The 19,079-nt window shown below is 37.4% G+C and overlaps 2 protein-coding genes across 2 annotated transcripts in view; one reads left to right on the plus strand and one right to left on the minus strand.

Moving 5' to 3' along the window:
- MRPS6 (mitochondrial ribosomal protein S6) overlaps nucleotides 1–19,079 on the plus strand; it is an 88,529-nt gene that overhangs the window by 46,157 nt on the left and 23,293 nt on the right. The gene's annotated exons all lie outside the window — the stretch shown is intronic.
- LOC118840187 (NEDD8-like) lies at nucleotides 10,391–10,636 on the minus strand. The gene has a single exon (XM_036747678.1). The coding sequence runs from the start codon at nucleotides 10,634–10,636 to the stop codon at nucleotides 10,391–10,393; it is 246 nt and encodes an 81-aa protein (XP_036603573.1).

The following is a 19,079-nucleotide window of genomic DNA, read 5'->3' on the forward strand; positions in this document are numbered from 1 at the left end:
CCCTTTCTGAACTTGATAAATCTAACCTCAAAATAAATAAGAAAAAAGTTAAGGAGGTAAACAGAATTTTAGAAAAGGCAGGTATGGTAGACCTCTGGAGAAAACTGAATGGGGATAAAAAGGAATATACATGGCACATACTCAAAAATTGACCATGTACTAGGGCATAAAAACCTCACAATCCAGTGCAGAAAGGCAGAAGTAGTCACAGCACACTTTTCAGATCATGATGCAATAAGAATTATTTGTAACAAATAACCATGGAAAAATAAGCTAAAAATTAATTGGAAACTAAATAATCTAATTCTAAAGAATGAGTGGGCCAAAGAACAATTCAGAGAAACAATAACTTCATTCAAGAGAATGACAATAATGAAACAACATACCAAAACTTATGGGATGCAGCAAAAGCAGTTCTTAGGGGAAGTTTTATATCCCTAAATGCTTACATGAATAAAATAGGAAAAAGGAGATCAATGATCTGGGCATACAGCTGAAAAAGCTAGAAAAAGAGCAAATTGAAAACCCCCAATTAAATACCAAATTAGAAATACTGAAAATCAAAGGAGAGATTAATAAAATTGAAACCAAGAAAACTATTGAATTAATAAATAAAGAGCTGGTTTTATGAAAAAACCAATAAAATTGATAAACCTTTGGCCAATTTGATTAAAAAAAAAGAAGAAAATCAAATTACCAGTATCAAAAATGAAAAGGGTGAGGTCACCTGTAATGAAGAGGTAATCAAAACAATAATTAGGAATTATTTTGCCCAATTGTATGCCCATAAATTTGACAACCTTAGAGATATGGATGAATATCTACAAAAACATAAACTGCCCAGGTTAACAGAAAAGGAAGTAAAATTTCTAAATAACCCCATCTCAGAAAAAGAAATTGAGCATGCCATCAATGAACTCCCTAGGAAAAAATCTCCAGGGCCAGATGGTTTTACATGTGAATTCTATCAAACATTTAAAGAACAACTAATTCCTATACTTTGTAGACTATTTGTGAAAATAGGTGAAGAAGGAGTCCTACCAAATTCTTTTTATGACACAAATATGGTACTAATACCCAAACCAGGTAGAGTCAAAACAGAGAAAGAAAATTATAGACCAATTTCTCTAATGAATATTGATGCAAAAATTTTAAATAAAATATTAGTAAAAAGATTGCAGCAACTCATCACGAGAATAATGCACTATGACCAGGTAGGATTTATTGCAGGATTGCAAGGCTGGTTCAATATTAGGAACGCTATTAGCATAATTGACCATATCAACAACAAAACTAGCAGAAACCATATGATCATCTCAATAGACGCAGAAAAAGCCTTTGACAAAGTACAACACCCATTCCTATTAAAAACACTAGAAAGCATAGGAATAAATGGAACCTTCCTTAAAATTATGAAGAGCATGTACCTAAAACCATCAACAAGCATTATTTGTAATGGGGATAAGCTAGATGCATTCCCAATAAGATCAGGGGTGAAACAAGGATGTCCATTATCACCCCTATTATCCAATTTGGAACTAGAAATGTTAGCTTTAGCAATAAGAGAAGAAAAAGAAATTGAAGGAATTAGAATAGGAAAAGAAGAAACTAAATTATCACTTTTTGCAGATGATATGATGATTTATTTAGAGAATCCTAGAGAATCAAGTAAAAAACTACTTGAAATAATAATAAACAACTTTAGCAAAATTGCAGGATGTAAAATAAATCCACATAAATCCTCAGCATTCCTATACATTACTGACAAAGCCCAACAGCAAGAGATAGAAAGAGAAATTACATTCAAAGTTACCGTAGACACTATAAAATATTTGGGAGTCTGTTTGCCAAGACAAACCCAGGACCTATATGAACATAACTATGAAACACTTTTCACGCGAATAAAGTCAGATCTAAATAAATGGAAAAATATCAGTTGCTCATGGTTAGGCCGAACTAATATAATAAAAATGACAATTTTACCTGAATTAATCTATCTATTCAGTGCCATACCAATCGAACTACCAAAAAATTATTTTACTGAGCTGGACAAAATAATAACAAAATTCATCTGGAAAAACAAGAGGTCTAGAATATCTAGGGTATTAATGAAAAGAAATGCTAGAGCAGGTGGCCTAGCCATACCAGATATTAAACTGTGCTGCAGAGCAGCAGTCATCAAAACTACCTGGTACTGGCTAAGAAACAGAGGTGTGGATCAGTGGAATAGGATAGGTACACAAGATGGAGAAGTCAACGACTATAGCAATCTACTCTTTGATAAACCCAAAGAGGCCAGCTTCTGGGCTAAGAATTCACTATTTCACAAAAACTGTTGGGAAAATTGGAAAATGGTAGGGCAGAAACTGGGCATAGACCAATATCTTACACCATATACCAGAATAAAGTCAAAATGTGTTCATGATTTAGGAGTAAAAGCTGATACTATAAGTAATTTGGGAGAGCAAGGAATAGTTTACTTATCAGATTTATGGAAAAGAAAAGAATTCATGACCCAACAAGAGATAGAGAGCATTACAAAATGCAAAGTGGATAATTTTGATTATGTTAAATTGAAATGTTTTTGTACAAAAAAAGCCAATGCAACAAAAATTAGGAGGGAAGCAGAAAATTGGGAGAAAATCTTTACAACTAGTATCTCTGATAAAGGCCTCATTTCTAAAATATACAGGGAACTGAGCCAAATATATAGGAATACAAGGCATCCCCCAATTGAGAAATGGTCAAAGGATATGAACAGGCAGTTTTCAGAGGAAGAAATTAAAGCTATCTATAGGCATATGAAAAAATGCTCTGGATCACTACTGATTAGAGAAATGCAAATCAAAACAACTCTTAGATACTACATCTCTCCTGTCAGATTGGCTAAAATAACAAAGCAGGAGGATGATAAATGCTGGAGAGGATGTGGGAAAATTGGAACATTGTTACATTGCTAGTGGAGTTGTGAGATGATCCAGCCATTTTGGAGAGTAATTTGGAACTGCGCCCAAAGAGCCATAGGAATGTTCATACCCTTTGACCCAGCAATACCACTTCTAGGGTTGTATCCCAAAGAAATCACACAAGAGTGGAAGGGACCCATATGTACAAAGATATTTATAGCAGCTCTTTTTGTGGTAGCCAAGAATTGGAAATCAAAGGGATGCCCATCAATTGGGGAATGTCTGAACAAGCTGTGGTATATGAAGGTAATGGAATACTATTGTGCCATAAGAAATGGGGATGATACGGACTTCATAACAACCTGGAAAAACCTACATGACATAATGCTGAGTGAGCGGAGCAGAGCCAGGAGAACATTGTACACAACCACAGATATATGGATTTCGTGAGGACCAACCCTGACAGACTTCGCTCTCCTAGCAACACAAGGTGCAAGGACGACTCCAAAGGACTCACGATGGAGAATGCTATCTACACCCAGAGAAAGAACTGTGAAGTTTGAATGCAGATTGAGGCATACTACATGCTTGCCTTTTTTCTTCTCTTTTGTTTTTGGGGTTTTTTTTTTGGTTCTGTTTCTTCTTTCTCATGATTCATTCCATTGGTCATAATTCTGCACAACTTGACTAGTGTATAAATTAATTCAATGCGAAGTTATACATGGTAGTTATATGAGATTCCATGCCGTCTTGGGGAGGGAGGTTGGAGGGAGGGGGGAAAAATCTAGAACTCAAAATTATGTAGAACCGTGTGTGGTAAACTAAAAATAAAAAAAAATTTAAAAAAATCACTCAGGGGAATAGATTAATCTATAGCATACAGAAACAAAGGAACCTATTGTTCTAGTGTTCTGTAAAACAAGGGCTCCATTTACTTAAGTCAGGACTCAGTATTTGCACACCAAGTCTGGCAGAAATTAGGTTTACCAATACTTTACACCTTTTACCTAGGTAAGCTCCAAAATGGATGCACGACCTGTATATAAATCAAATTAGAGAAAAGGAAAAAATTGGTAGAAATGGCAAATAGGAAGAAATTGCCTTTCCTGTCTACGTTTAGGGAGAAATGTTCATTACTAAATGTGATGGGATAACAGAGCAAAACCTGGAAAATTTTGACTACATAAAATTAAACCTTTTTTATACAAACAAGCCAAATATAGCTAATTAACATTAGAAAGGAAACCATTAATTGGGGAAAAATCTTTGAAGCAAGTTTCTCTGATAAAGGACACATTATGTTGTAGGGGGGATTCCTGTTTCCCTACCTCCCTTCCCTGTAGAGATACATAGATAGATTGATTAATAGAGATAGATGATGGATAAATTGATAGAGATAGATATGAAACTGATCCACATTTATGAGAATAACAGCCATTCTCTAGTTGATAAATCGTTGAAGGAAATGATTGGCAGTTATATTTTTTCAGTAAGATACACCTTTTCCATACTTTGTTCCAGTCAGAGAATTATCCAGGCTAAAAATACCCATTCTTCCCTTCATCAAGTATTTGTGTTATTCTTCCACCAAGCTTTTTGGTCTTTTTTTTTTTTGACCCCTGAAACCTGCTGGTTTATTTCTTTGAATGAATAAACATCATGCCCATTAGAGGGTGGCACCATATGGAAACATTATAAAACAACAACCAAAAATCAGAACAAAACCATTAAACAGTGAGATTTTTTAAAGCCTAGATCAAAGGCCATGTTCTTCATTATCCACAACACCGTCATCCCTTTCCCCCTTCTAAAGCCCTTCATGCTTCACAGTGCCTTGAATTGCATTCTTTTTATTGTGTGTACGTGTACGTGTGCGTGTGTGTGTGTGTGTGTATGTGTATTTGTGTACATATATCTACATATATCTTTTCTCCCTAATTAGATGGTAAGCTTCTGAGGGCAGTGCCTTTCTTATTTATCTTCACGATTACTCTTACCAGTGATGTCTTCAATTACCAAATCCAGTGACCTTTTCTTAATCCTCATCCTTTTTGACCTCAGTGGCTACTGTTACTGCTGTTGCTTTTTCACCCGGGGGGATCTACCTCCCTCAGCTCTAATCTCCCACTCTCAGATTACACTGCTGTACCTTAGCCATATTTCTAACACATGTCTACTCACCCACATCCAATCCTTCACGATACCCCTCTTATGTTCCCTCCCCTTAGATAGCCACAACCTTAGTTCAGGCTATTACCAGCTTTTTCTTGTACTCTTAATTTTCTTGATAGGGGAGTCACATTGTGAAACCTGTAACATATATGTGTGTGTATGTACATATATGTGTATGTATGTACATATACACACATATACATATATGTAGGTACAGTTACACACACATATACGTACATAAATGTCTGCAAAACTTAAGAGGCAGAATGGTAGGGTAGAAATAGCCCTAGATGTCAGTGACAGGACTTATCCCAAATCCAGGGTCTGTTCCCCACTCTTTTACCTGTGTACCCTTGGAGCAGACTCAGTAACTTCATCTATAAAATGAGTATTGAGGACTACATAGTTAAAATTCTCTTCTAGCACCGGATCTGTGATCCTACGTGATACAGTAAAAGTTGTCTTTAGTAACATTTAATAATTCTTAAAATTTGTTTTTTCAGTCAACAAGCATGTATCTTCTCTTCTTTCCATTTTTCTTTCCCTTATCCCATTCTCCCCACTTAAAAAAAAAACACAGCTGAGAAGACTGAGGCCCAAAGAAACAGAAGTGATTCGTGCCAAGTCACAAACCTATTCAAATGGAGTATGAACCCCAGTCTTCATGACTGACTCCCAAGTGTAATGTTTTTCTCTTCTACAACCCTGGATTTCTGTGCTAATATCAAACAGTGAGGATCAGTGCCATGTGTGTATTTTTTTTTATTTGTTTTTAGGTGGGGATGGCAGTTGGGGTTGGGTGACTTGCCCAAGGTCACACAGCTAGTAAGGGTCTGAGGTCAAATTTGAACAAAGGTCCTCCTGACCCCAGGGCCAGGGCTCTATCCCCTACACTACCTACCTGCCCTCCCCTAGCCCCAATGTGTATTCTTAAAACAAAAAATTACAAGAACATATAGTCAGAATTTAGAGCAGTCTCAAGGTAAAGCTTTTAGGTGTTTTTAGGATGGAAGCATATTGCCTTAGTGGTAGTAACTGGTTGCCATGGACTATAGCTAGCTAACTAGCTAGCTAGAAAAAGGCTTTATGAAACCTTTCATGTTGGTGGATTAGTCACAAAGGGCAGCAGAGATAGGGGTGGTCAGAATCGAGTGTTAAGGGTAGAAAGACCTGGTCATGTTTGTCGGTTGCAGGGTAGTCAGTAGATAGGAAGAGACTGAAGTTGATAGAGGGGATTGTAGAAGAGAAAATCTGCAGGAGAAGACAGGTTGGGATGAGATCAAGGATATTTGTAGAGGGATTGGCCTTGGCTGGGAGGAGGGTATAATCAATTAGCATTTAAGAGCTTAGTTTGAGCCAGGCACTGTGCTAATGCATGGGATCCAAAGAAAGGTAAAAAGACAGCCCCTGTTCTCATGGAGCTCATAGTCTAGGAGGGAGGATAACCTGCAGAGATCTATGTACAAATATATATGATCAATTGAAGATAAGGGAAGGCACTAAGATTAATGAGGACTTGGAATGGATTCCTGCATAACTGAGAGAACTTAAGGTACTTCATGTGAGAGGGAAGGGTGAGGGAAGATGCTCAGTGATGTGAGGTGAGAAGGGTTAGAAGAGGAGTAATTTTCTTGGAGAATAGTCTCAATCTTTTCAGTGAGGTATGAGGTAATGTCTTCAACTGAGAGGTTGTGACCTGGGAAGCTCGAAGAGAAATATGATGGTTTGGAACAGCCACTGTGATGAGTAGGATAGTGAATTGATTAGGGAATTGTAAGATTACTTTGTTGCAGTGAGAGCCCATTTGAGATTATGTGACATAAATGTATACTATAGTTCTTAATCCATATTTTCTCCTATTCATTGATTCCCAGAACTCCTTGTCCCTTGGTAATTTTCTTCCTGTTTCTTGCTTTTGATGGTTCTGCTCTTTAGGTTGACTCTCAATTTATTTCAAGCCATAGATGCTAATAGTAGGATAGATAAGAAATTCATAAATTCCTCCACTACATTGAATGGTTCTATTTGCGCTCAGATAACCCAGGGTGAATATGTGAGCATCTAAAATGTGCCCTTATATTTTTCCCTTCCCTTTTTACCTCCATTCTTGTCTTCCCATTCCCAATATATTACTGGTCTTATCTCCTTTTTTTTGCATAGCAAAATTCTTTTTTTTTTTTCTGTAGCATAGCATGTACAGGTGGAAAGGCAACTCTAAGAGCATCTTCTCCAACTTCCTCGCTTCCCAGATGAGGAAGCCGGGCCCAGAGAGATTAAATGTCTTGTCTAACATTGATTAGTGCCCAGGTCCCTTGAACGAAGCCAGTGTTGTCTTGGGAATGCTATGTTCTAGTTATCTAATTGAATACGATTAGCAATTTATACCCATGACTTCTCCCAGCCCCTTCTTTTTCTATTAATGAAGGTAACTGATGTCCTTTGAGTTTTGGAAATTAGACCCAAGTATGTTGGCATCAGTTAATCTGTGTTTCCCAGTCATTCATTCAACTAGCACTTGTGAAATGATCACTAGATGTATGGAAATGTAATGTCAAGTATAGAATATTGAATAAACACTCTCCCTCTATTTATAGAGTTCAGTGCAATTCAACAGACATTGAGTGCTTACTATGTTCAACGCATTGTACCTGGCACTGAGTTGCCTGCCTTATACTGGGAAATACTACATGGATGCAGATGAGTATACACAAAGGAATATTAGGTTAAGAAGGGAAATCTAGAAAGTTCAGTTACATCTCTGTGTGTGAGCCTTTGATCTACTCCAGTCAGATGAAAACATTGTAACAGTTATATTCTATTTCTGTCGATATGATAAACTCTGAATTCTGAGAGTCTCATTCTAGTATTCCTTAGGTAGGCTTTTGTAGTTTGGAAATCAACACATCAACAGTCTTCTCTGATCTATATCTTCTCACTACCAAGGAGAGGTAGATGTGTGCCCCCTTGATCTTTTTTTTTCTACAAAAAAATCAAATCTGAACATCCCACTGAAGTATATGTTTTTTACTCTGATCGACCTATGTCTTTCAATTCCCTGTTTTCCTGACCCTTCAACAACTTGCTTTTACTGCTTGTAGTCAAATTTTAAATTTTCTTTGAGATTCGCCAGGGCAGATTTTCTTTTAAACCTTTTGTCTGTATTGCCAGTTCTGTCATCAAAATCTTGTTGTGGTTAATCTCTACCAAGAAGAACAATCCCTAATATTTCCCCTCCTCCATAGGAAGGTGTGGGGATGAGGGGGTTGAAATTTGAAGGGTGGGGCTGCAAGGAGACAGGGAGCAAAATTAGATGAAGAGATGAGTCAGAAAGGTAGCTTTGGGTTTTTTTTTAAATATTTACCTGTTTTTTCCTTCCATCTATCAGTTTCACTTGCTCTGGCATTTAATTTACTTGCTACCATAGTAACCAGGCCTCCTGCCAATCTCCTTTTCCTTTCCTTTTTTCTTCCTCTGTCTTATGTATGTTTGAGGGGGAGGATATAAGTGGAAATCTACCAGTAAAGGGGTTTACTGCATTTGGAAAGGTCCTAGAATGGTACTATGCCTAAATCTTTGTTGTTATTTCTAGTGGGTGCAATAACATTGCCTACTTGTAACCTGTTGGGATTGCAATATAAATTTGTATATATTCTTGTTAAGAGAATGTTAATATTGAGGGATAATACAAGAGATAAAGCTTTTATGATGGTTGCCAAAATTCCTTTCTAAACTCTTAATCAGATGAGGTCCTCTAACCTACAGGCATTAAGATATTCAGCAATTTGTTACAATAATTCAGTAAGCATTTATGAAGCTCCTATTTTTATGCAAGGCTTTGTGCTAGGCATATGAAGGATTATTGCTTTGATACTTCAGTGGATATGTGAATTTTTTCTAAATGGATATTCTGTCCAGTGGTACCTATCACAATCCATCCATACCTTTTTATCTTATTTCTTATTTTTCTGTTATTTGGCTACTAGCTGAGTAGATGGGTTGTATATTGGTTTTCCTTTATCCTGTTCTTAAGTGTTTTACATTAAAGATGTCATCATGGTTTTAACTTGTACCATTTAAAGTATTGAAAAGGTTGGGGAAGTCTTGTCCAGTTTCATCCTATCTAGTGGCAAGGACAGTGTTGAATCTTCTAAGGTGATGGCCAAGGCACCTGGTACGTCATAGGCGCACAGACACCTACTGGCAGATAGTTGAGGGAGAGATGGGATCTAGGAGTTTATCTCCGTCCAAAATAGTCTGAAAATGAGCAGATACAGCAGTTCATAAATAGGCTTGAAATGTTAGAATGGAGGCAAATCAGAACCAAGGGTGGAAGGAGTAAATCAACAGGAAATAGAACAGAGCATCTGGAGTAATTGCTAAGATTATAGGGCAAATCGTTCTGAGCTTGGAGCAGTGCTAACACTGGCAGCAGTGGATACTTTTGCTGGAAGGACGTTACAAATTCTTTCCAAATGTATGTAACGTTGCCAACTCGGAGAAAGGGTATACTGTCTTTACCTCTGTTCCATGTGCTATCATTAGAAATAGCATCAGTTACCCTTATGATGCAAGAAAATAGGGCATTTGATGACAGAGAATCTGATACTATGTGTTTTCTCCCCCTCCCCTGCCCCTACACTATTTAAAACCGTGGCATTGGGGAAGATTAGCACTGGATTTAATGTCTGAACATGAGCATGAATCCCTTTTCTGCTATGTACTACCCTGTGTGAGCTTGGGAAAGTCTTCACCTTTATGGATCTGTTTCCTCATTTATAAAATGGGAGGATTAGGGTTATGTGATCAGTAAGATCTCTTCCATTTCAAACCTAAAATCTTTGGAAAATAAGATGAAGTAAGGAGGGAGGTATTTTTTTTTAGTTTTGTGCAATTAGTTCTTAGGGCTTAACATTGCAGATGTTCAATATCGGAGCTTAAATAGTACTTGAAGAGATTGTTTCTATAATTCTTTCTTTTTCTTACTTTTTAAAATTTAAAAAAAATTTTTTTTACATTTGAGCACAGTTGAGGAAACATTCCAGGAGGCTGGGAAACGTCTTTATTAACAACCAGGACACAGTCATGAGGAATGGGCATGCGAGACCACAAACTAAAAACCAACAGCTAGCAAAGGGCTCTGCAGGCCCCGAGGGCTGGACTCTGGGGTCCTCACAGACCTCCCAGCAACAGACAGAAATACCTGGGTGTCTGTCCTGGGGAGAAGGTGGTGGTTCTGTTGTTTCAGAAAGTGGAAGGGTGTAAGGTGCATCATTATGAGTGATGCGGTAAGGGGATAAAGTAGAGGAGGTCCATCACCACCCAAAGCCACCTCCCCCACGGAGAGCCAACACCAAATGGAGTACTGAGCCACCTTGAATCTTGTAATCAGCAACTGTCTTCTTGTCGTTCATCTGTTTGCCTCTGTAGATGAGTCGCCGCTCCTGTGGGGGAATTCCTTCTTTCTCTTCCACCCACTCTTTGATCCATTCCACCTTGTCTGTGGGTTCAATGTCGATCTCAATTTCCTTTCTTGTCAGCATCTTCACTTTGATCAGCATCTTCCCCCTGTAGCCAAGCCTCTTCTATATAATTCTTTCTTTTCCTCCCTCCAGTTGTAAGTATATTAAAAGTATACAACTCTTTTTATGCTAAAAAGAAGAAAATGATTTCCAGGGAAGAATTTAGAGGAGTTTTTACAAAATTATTTTTATTCAGGATTGTAGAAATGACTTATTCTATTTCAATTAATATTACTTTGGCCTCTCTTTGTTTAAAAAATGAAATGGCCACTTCAGAAATCTGATCTATCAACCAGTTGTATAGTCCATCTTTATTCTTTTTAAAAAAAAAAAGGTGATTTTTTAAAAGGAATTCGTGGATTTTCAGAGTATACAATAAAAAAGCTCTTTAAAAACCCCCTCTTTTGCTATATTAGACTTTTCCTCAGTATATTGTACATATCACACACACACTCTCTGTCTCTGTGTGTGTGTGTGTGTGTGTGTGTGTGTGTGTAATATCTACTAGTTTAGTTGGTATTTCGAATGTGGGGTAAATAATCCACTAACTATAGCAGAGCATTGAGGTTTGTTTTTTAAGTTTTATTGCTCCCTTTTTTAAATGCCATTTCCCAATATACTCCCCCTATTGAAATCCTCATAACAAAGAAAAACAGTTAAGCAAAACTGACCTGATAAAGCAGTCATGTAGAATGACTATACAACATTCTGCCCCCATATAGAAGTTCAGCTTGCACAAAGCTCTCTACTGCTGACATTCCAAAAGGATCCAGAGGTTGGTTACCTTCTTAGATGCTTAGCATCACTTAAGACAGAGAGCATAATACCTTTTTAGATACTCAAATACATGCTCAGACATGATTGCTTATCTTTCTTCCTTAAATTTCTTTTGTCATGTCCCAACTGAGGCTTATTCTCCTTGGCTAATTATTGCTTCTCCAATTGACCAAGCATCTTTTTTTTCTTCCTATTCTTTAATTCTCAAGTGAGTTGCGACTATAATTGGCTTCTCTCTTTAATCTGACATCTAAATTCTTGACAACAATGGTTAAGTAGTGCTTGGTCCAGAAGTGGGCATTAAAAAAACATTCTAAGAAAAGTAGTTTTTAAATGCCCCCCACTTTTTTGGATAACTTACGAGGTATAGGAGCATAGATTTAGAGATAGACAGGACCTTAGAATTGGGAAGTTCTGTTACACAGAGATCTTAGAGATGATTGAGTTCAAATCCCAAGTTGCATTTTACCAACCTGATAGGCATTAAGACATTTGATTTGGAGTGAGGACTTTGGGAGTTTTGAGTCTGGGGCCTGAATCCCAGCAGTGACTTTGGGCAAATCACTTAACCTCTATGGGCCTTAGTTTTCTCATCTCTAAAATGAGTATTTTAGGTCCTCAAGTATGAGGACAGAAGTTGGGATAGAACAGAACACTGGGAACCAGATACTGAATTTACTGAGAAAGAAAGAGGAATGAGCTAGGAACCATGGAATAAGCCTGAAAATATGGAAGGTTGTTGAGTGAGCCTAGAAGTTTCCTGGAGAAGTAAGGAATATATGAATAAATAGTGGCAATGTTCTGAATCACAGGGATCAGAAAACTTTGAGACAGAAATTTGCACCCTTATTACATTGCAGCTAAGGAAAGTATGAGTAAATGTTCCAGGGTGACATATAGACCAGGGTTTTGTTTTGCTTTGTTTTAAACTTGCATAAATTATTTATCTCATATTTCTGGAAAACAATCAATGTTAAATGATGGGCCCTATTAGAATCTCACAGAATGAGCAGAAATAAATGAGTTGTGATGTTCAATAGAGATTTCATTACTTTATCCTTTCACCAAAACCCACACCTTTTCTGACTTTTGATATTATTGTTTTTTAAACCTATCTTCACATTAGTCATGTTATATAAAAGAATGAATGGGAGGAACCATGAGAAAGAAAAAACAAAACAAATCAAAAAAAGAGAGCAAATAATATGCTTTGATCTACATTCAGACTTCATATTTCTTTCTCTGCATGTAGGTGGCTTTTTCCATCATGAGTCTTTTGGAGTTGTTTTAGGTCCTTCCATTGCTGAGAAGAGCTAAGTCTATTAAAGTCAGTCATCGAACACTGTGGCTGTTACTGTGTACAGTGTTCTCCTGGTTCGGTTCCCCTCACTCAGAAGAATTCATATAAGTTTTTTCAGGTTTTTCTGAAGTCTGCCTGTTCATCATTTCTTATAGTAAAATAGTATTCCATTACATTCATATACCACAACTTGTTCAGGCATTCCCCAGTCAAAGGCATCCCCTCAGTTTCCATTTTTTGGCTGCCACAAAAAGAGCTGCTATAAATATTTTTGTACATGTGGGTCCTTTTCCCATTTTTATGATCTCTTTTGGATACAGCCCTAGAAGTGTAGACCAGGGGTTTTTAATCTTTTTTGTTTCATGAATCCCTTTGGCATTCTGGTGAAGTCTGTGGATCCCTTTTCAGAATAAGGTTTTTAAATTAATAGAGTAAAATATATAACTGAATAACTAAAATACAGTTATTTTTAAAGAAAAAATTCACAGACCCCAGGTTAAGAACACTGGTCTAGATGATGACAATTAGAAGTATTAGGATTGTAAGATCATAGATTTAGAGCTTGAATGGGTTTTAAAAGTCAACTACTGGGGCGGAGCCAAGATGGCAGCTGGAAAGCAGGGACTTGCTTAAGCTCTCCTCCAGATCCCTCCAAACACCTGTAAAAAATGGCTCTGAACAAATTCTAGAGCTGCAGAACCCACAAAATACCAGAGGGAAGCAGGTCTCCAGTCCACGATGGTCTGTATGGTCGCAGGGAAGGGTCTATCACGCAGTGCTGGGAGTGGAGTGCAGCCCAGCAAGGACAGACCAGACTGGGGGTCAGCCTGGAGCAGGCTTTAGGGCCATGCATTGAGCTATGGCAGTTACCAGACTTCTCAACCCACAAATGCCAAAGACCAAGGAGCAGGTTAGTGGGAAAACTGCTAGATTGGGTTAGAAAGTGGTCAGGCCCCAGCCCTGGGGTGGGGTGGCAGAGGGGGTGTGGCAGTGGTGGCAGCAGCAGCAGGAAGCTCCTGCAGCTGCTTCCAGAGCTCCAGTGTCAGCTGCTTCCAGAGGAATCAAGCAGCAGACCAGAGCTGGAGTGCAGGGCTTGCTTTGCCCTGCTTGGATCTGGGTCATAATCCTGGTTGACCCTTCTTGGGGGAGGAGGAGCGCTGCTGTGGAAGAGCTTGCAGTGACAGTGGAGTAAAAGTAGCTCTGAAAAAAGCAGTACAGCCCCTAAAGCTTGGGACAAAGCACTCTCTACAAGCAGTCATACCCTGACAAAAAGCTCAAAAGTCAAGCAGTTGGCTGGGAACATGGCCAGGCAGCAATAAAGGATGCAGACTCAGACTCCAGAATCTTCTTTGGTGACAGAAGATCAAAACATATAGCCAGAGGAAGTCAACAAAGTCAAAGACTTAAAAACCTCCAAGAAAAATTTGGATTGGTCTCAGGCCACGGAAGAGCTGAAAAAGGATCTGGAAAAGCAAGTAAGAGACGTAGAGGAAAAATTGGGAAGAGAAATGAGAGTGATGCAAAAAAACTATGAAAAACAAGTCAATGACTTGATAAAGGAGAACCCCCAAAAAAACTTAAGAAAATAACACCTTAAAAATAGACTAACCCAAATGGGAAATGAGCTCCAAAAAGCAAATGAGGAGAAGAATGCCTTAAGGCAGAATTAGCCAAATGGAAAAGGAGGTCCAAAAGACCACTAAAGAAAATACCACCTTAAAAATTAGATTGGAGCAAGTGGAAGCTAGTGACTTATATGAGAAATTAAGATATTCTAAAACAGAACCAAAGGAATGAAAAAGTGGAAGACATGTGAAATATCTCAGGGGAAAAACCACTGACCTGGGGAATAGATCCAGGAGAGATCATTTAAAAATGATTGGACTACCTGAAAGCCATGATCCAAAAAAGAGCCTAGACATCATCTTTCAAGAAATTATCAAGGACAACTGCCCTGATATTCTAGAACCAGAGGGTAAAATAGAAAATGAAAGAATCCACCGATCGCCTCTTGAAAAAGAAAACTCCTAGGAACATTGTTGCGAAATTGCAGAGTTCCCAGGTCAAGGAGAAAATACTTCAAGCATCCAGAAAGAAACAATTTGAGTTGTGGAAACACAATCAGGATAACACAAGATCTAGAGACTTCTACATTAAGGGATGGAAGGGCTTGTAATATGATATTCCAGAGGTCAAAGGAGCTAGGATTAAAACTAAGAATCACCTACCCAACAAAACTGAGTATAATGCTCCAAGGCAAAATTTGGATTTTCAATAAAATAGAGGACTTTCAATCTTTCTCAATGAAAAACCAGAGCTGAATAGAAAATTTGACTTTCAAACACAAGAATCAAGAGCAGCATGAAAAGGTAAACAAGAAAGAAAAATCATAAGGGACTTACTAAAGTTGAGCTGTTTTGTTTACATTCCTACATGGAAAGATGATGTGTGTAATCATGAAACCTTTCTCAGTATTAGGGTAGTTGAAGAGAATATACATACATACATATACATATACATATACATATGTGTGTGTGTGTTTGTGTGTGTATATATATATATATATGTTTATAGACAGAGGCCACAGGATGAGTTGAATATGAAGGGATGATATCTAAAAAATAAAGTAAAATTAAGCAGTAAGAGAGGAATATACTGAGAGGGAGAAAGGGAGAGATAGAATGGGGTAAATTATCTCACAAAAGTAGCAAGAAAAAGCAGTTCTGTAGGAAGGGAAGAGGGGGCAGGTGAGGGGAAAGAGTGAATCTTGCTGTCATTGGATTTGACTTGAGGGAATAACATACACACTCAATTGGGTGTCTTACCCCACAGGAAAGTAGGGGGAAGGGGATAAAAAAGGGGGAGTGATAGAAGGGAGGGCAGATAGGGGGAGAAGGTAATGAAAAGCTAACACTTTAGAAAAGGGCCAGGGTCAAGGGAGAAAAATGAATAAAGGGGGACAGGATAGGATGGAGGAAAATATAGTTAGGCTTTCACAACATGAATATTGTAGAAGTGTTTTACACAGTGATACATGTGTGGCCTATGTTGAATTGCTTGTCTTCTTAGGGAGGGTGGGTGGGAAGGAAAGAGGGGAAAGAATTTGGAATTCAAAGTTTTAAAAGCAGATGCTCAAAAGAAAAAGTTATTTTTGCAGCAACTGAGAAATAAGGTATATAGGGAATGGGGCATAGAAATCTATCCTGCCCTACATGAAAGTAAGGGGAAAGAGGATGAGGGGGCGGAGTGGGGTGACAAGAGAGGGTTGACTGGGGAATGGGGCAATCAGAATATATGCCATCTTGGAGTGGGGGGGAGGATAGAAATGGGGAGAAAATTTGTAACTCAAAATCTTGTGGAAATCAGTATTGAAAAATAAAATATTAAATAATAAAATAATTAAATTTTCAACTAAAAAAAGTCAACTACTGCAGTTGCTAATTTTTATAGATGAGAAAAGTAAAGCCCATTTACTTGTCCAAGCTTGCATAAGTAATTAAATATGGGAGCTGACATTCTAGCATTGTTCCTCTAATTTCAAATTCAATGTCTTTTTCACTATATAATCTTACTTTTCAGTAAGCAACTTCTTCAGATCTCGTAGCTCTGTGTGGTGTTATTACAAGGAGATGTATAGCCATTGACTGGTGGTTGGTGGTGTGTTCTAAATTTGGCAATTTAAAACTTAGAAGAATTAGCCAGGGTGTTTTGATGCACAAGACCATGTATTTGTGGAGGTATGGTGCCAGGAATTCACAGTCTAATTCAGTAGTCTATAGTCAGTCAACATTTATTAAGTGCCTACTGTGTGCCAGGCACTGTGCTAAGTGCTATGGATACAAATATAAAAAAAAGAAAGACAGCTCCTTGCTCTTGAGGAACTTACAGTGTGAAGGAGGAAGACAGCATACACAAGGAACCTGAAAAGGGAGTGGGGGTGGGTGGGGAAATGCCCAGTGTGAGGGCAAGGTCAGAGAAATGCCAAAATCATGCAGCCAGGTGGGAAATGAGGAAATGCTAATTCATTTCTTCCACACAACCTGCCTCTATCATATATCTTGTTAGGCATCACCGCCTATATCCTCTACTGCACCCAAAAACAAACTAGTGAAGAATATGGTTATGGAATCTGAGACACCATTTATTTTGATCCATATCTGAGCAAGAAACCTCTCTTGAGACATGCCTGACAAGTGATTAGTCAGCCTTTGATTGAAAAATTCCAGTGCAGAGAACCCACTTTGGCTAGCTTTCATTTTGTGAGGGATTTTTTTCTTATATCATGCCTAAAAATACCTCTTTACAATTTCTGTTACTCCTAGTCTTACATTGTGGGGCTAAGGAGAACAAATCTAATCCTTTTTCCATATGACAGTCTTTCACGTTCTTGAAGCCTGCTATCATATTCCTCATTCCCTCTTGCCTCCATCTTCTAGGCTAAATATTACCAGTTCTTTCAACTGATCCTCATATGGTTTGATTGAAAAGAAATTGTTAGCCTCAAGACTGTCAACAAAAAATAATTAAAAAAATTTTTAATAATATTTTGTTTTTCCCCAATTACTTGTTAAACAATTTTTAACATTTGGGTTTTTTTTTTATTTTGAGCTCCAAATTCTATCCCTCCTTCCTTCTCTTCCCCGCCTTATGCTACCCTAAACTGGTAAGTAATCCAATATAGGTTATACATGTGCAATCATGTAAAACATTTCCATATTAGCCATTTTGTACAAGAAGATTAAAAAAAAAGAATGAAAGAAAAGGAAGGAAAGAAAGAGAACAATACTGTGCTTCAGTCTGTATTCCAATATTAGTTCTTTCTCTGAAGGCAGATCACATGTTTCATCATGAGTCCTTTTGGAGTGTCTTGGATTATTGTATTGCTGAGAATAGTCATTTACAGTTCTTTATCATATAATGTTACTGTTACTGGGTAAAATGTTTTTCTGGTTTTGCTCACTTCACTTTGCATCAGTTCTTGTAAATCTTTGCAGATTTCTCTGAAATCATCCTGCTTGTCATTTCTTGTAGCACAGTAATATTCCATCACAATCATATACCACAATTTGTTCAGCCATTCCCCAGTTGATGGGCATCTTCTCTATTTCCAATTCGTAGCAACTACAAAAAGAGCTGCTTTAAATATTTTTGTACAAGTAGGTCCTCCCCTCTCCCCTCTCCCCCGCCCCTTTTAAAAAAATATCTTTGGGATATGCACCTAATAGTGGCATTGCTGGATCAAAGGGTATACACAGTTTGGGCATACTTCCAAATTGCTCTCCAGATTCAACCAAAATAATTTTAATGAAAGTTTTTGAGGTATATTACAACCAAGCACTGAACTTAGAATGATAATATCTAGGCTGAAACATTGGTTCTAGCAGTTACTTTGCTGGCTTTTCTGGTAGGTCATTTCACTTCTCAAGGCTCAATTCCTTTATAAAATGGAAGTAATGATACTTGTGCTATCTACTGTATAGGATTGCCTTATGAGTTTCCTCTCTGTATATTGGACATTGCTTTTGTAGCATATTTTGAGTGTTTGTTTTTTAGCAACTCATTCTTTTTAGCAGTTCTTTTTCTTCCCTTTTAATTGGCAGGCCATTATCTACAATCTTGGCATTGACCATATGGTGTGCCTGTTTAACATTTCAAAGTTGTCATAAATCCTAGACTGTTTTTTCTTTTCTTTTTTTTTTTTTTAGTCTAAGCATAATGAGTTGCTCTAGTATATTTTTTAAAAATCTCTTTACAAGGTTTTTCTTTTCATACTCTTTGGATAACCTGAAATCTCAAGATACTAATTGTGCCATGCAAGTGCATTAGTCCTTGAATTAACCTTTATATTTAGGAAATAAAACAAGAAAATATGTTTTGATTGTTTCCTTATTTTTGGTGTATTAAGTATTTTATTTCCCCTTTTCCAGTTAGAGATCATAGGATTATAGAATCATAGATCTAGATAAAATGAAAGTTTTAAAAAAATCCCTGACTCATAAGGTCTGATTTTACAAAGAATATACCAACTTTCTGGCTAAAAATACTTCACTTAGAATTATCACAGAGAAAGGCAAAACTAAAACCAAAATGTAGAGTATGGCTACCAATCCAAGGGACTATGGTCAACCAGAATTGTTGTCTTCTCTAATCATCCCCGATTTCTATATAATATGCTTCTTTTCTATTATAAGGTAATAAATTTGAAGTTACACCATGATCTATCAAAAATGATATTTTTATGGGTATTTTTAAAAGTTGCCAGCTTGTTAAAATATATATATAAAATTTTTTTGTTCTTATTATGCATCTCAGAACTCAACATATTTGCTGAACACATTAGAAGTTTTTCATTAGGATTTGTGGAAAGATTTCTGATGTTCAAATGCGTAACTATTCTTTGGTTAT

This window comes from Trichosurus vulpecula, chromosome 2 (genome assembly GCF_011100635.1).
Source record: "Trichosurus vulpecula isolate mTriVul1 chromosome 2, mTriVul1.pri, whole genome shotgun sequence".
Classification (NCBI taxonomy): Eukaryota; Metazoa; Chordata; class Mammalia; order Diprotodontia; family Phalangeridae; genus Trichosurus; species Trichosurus vulpecula.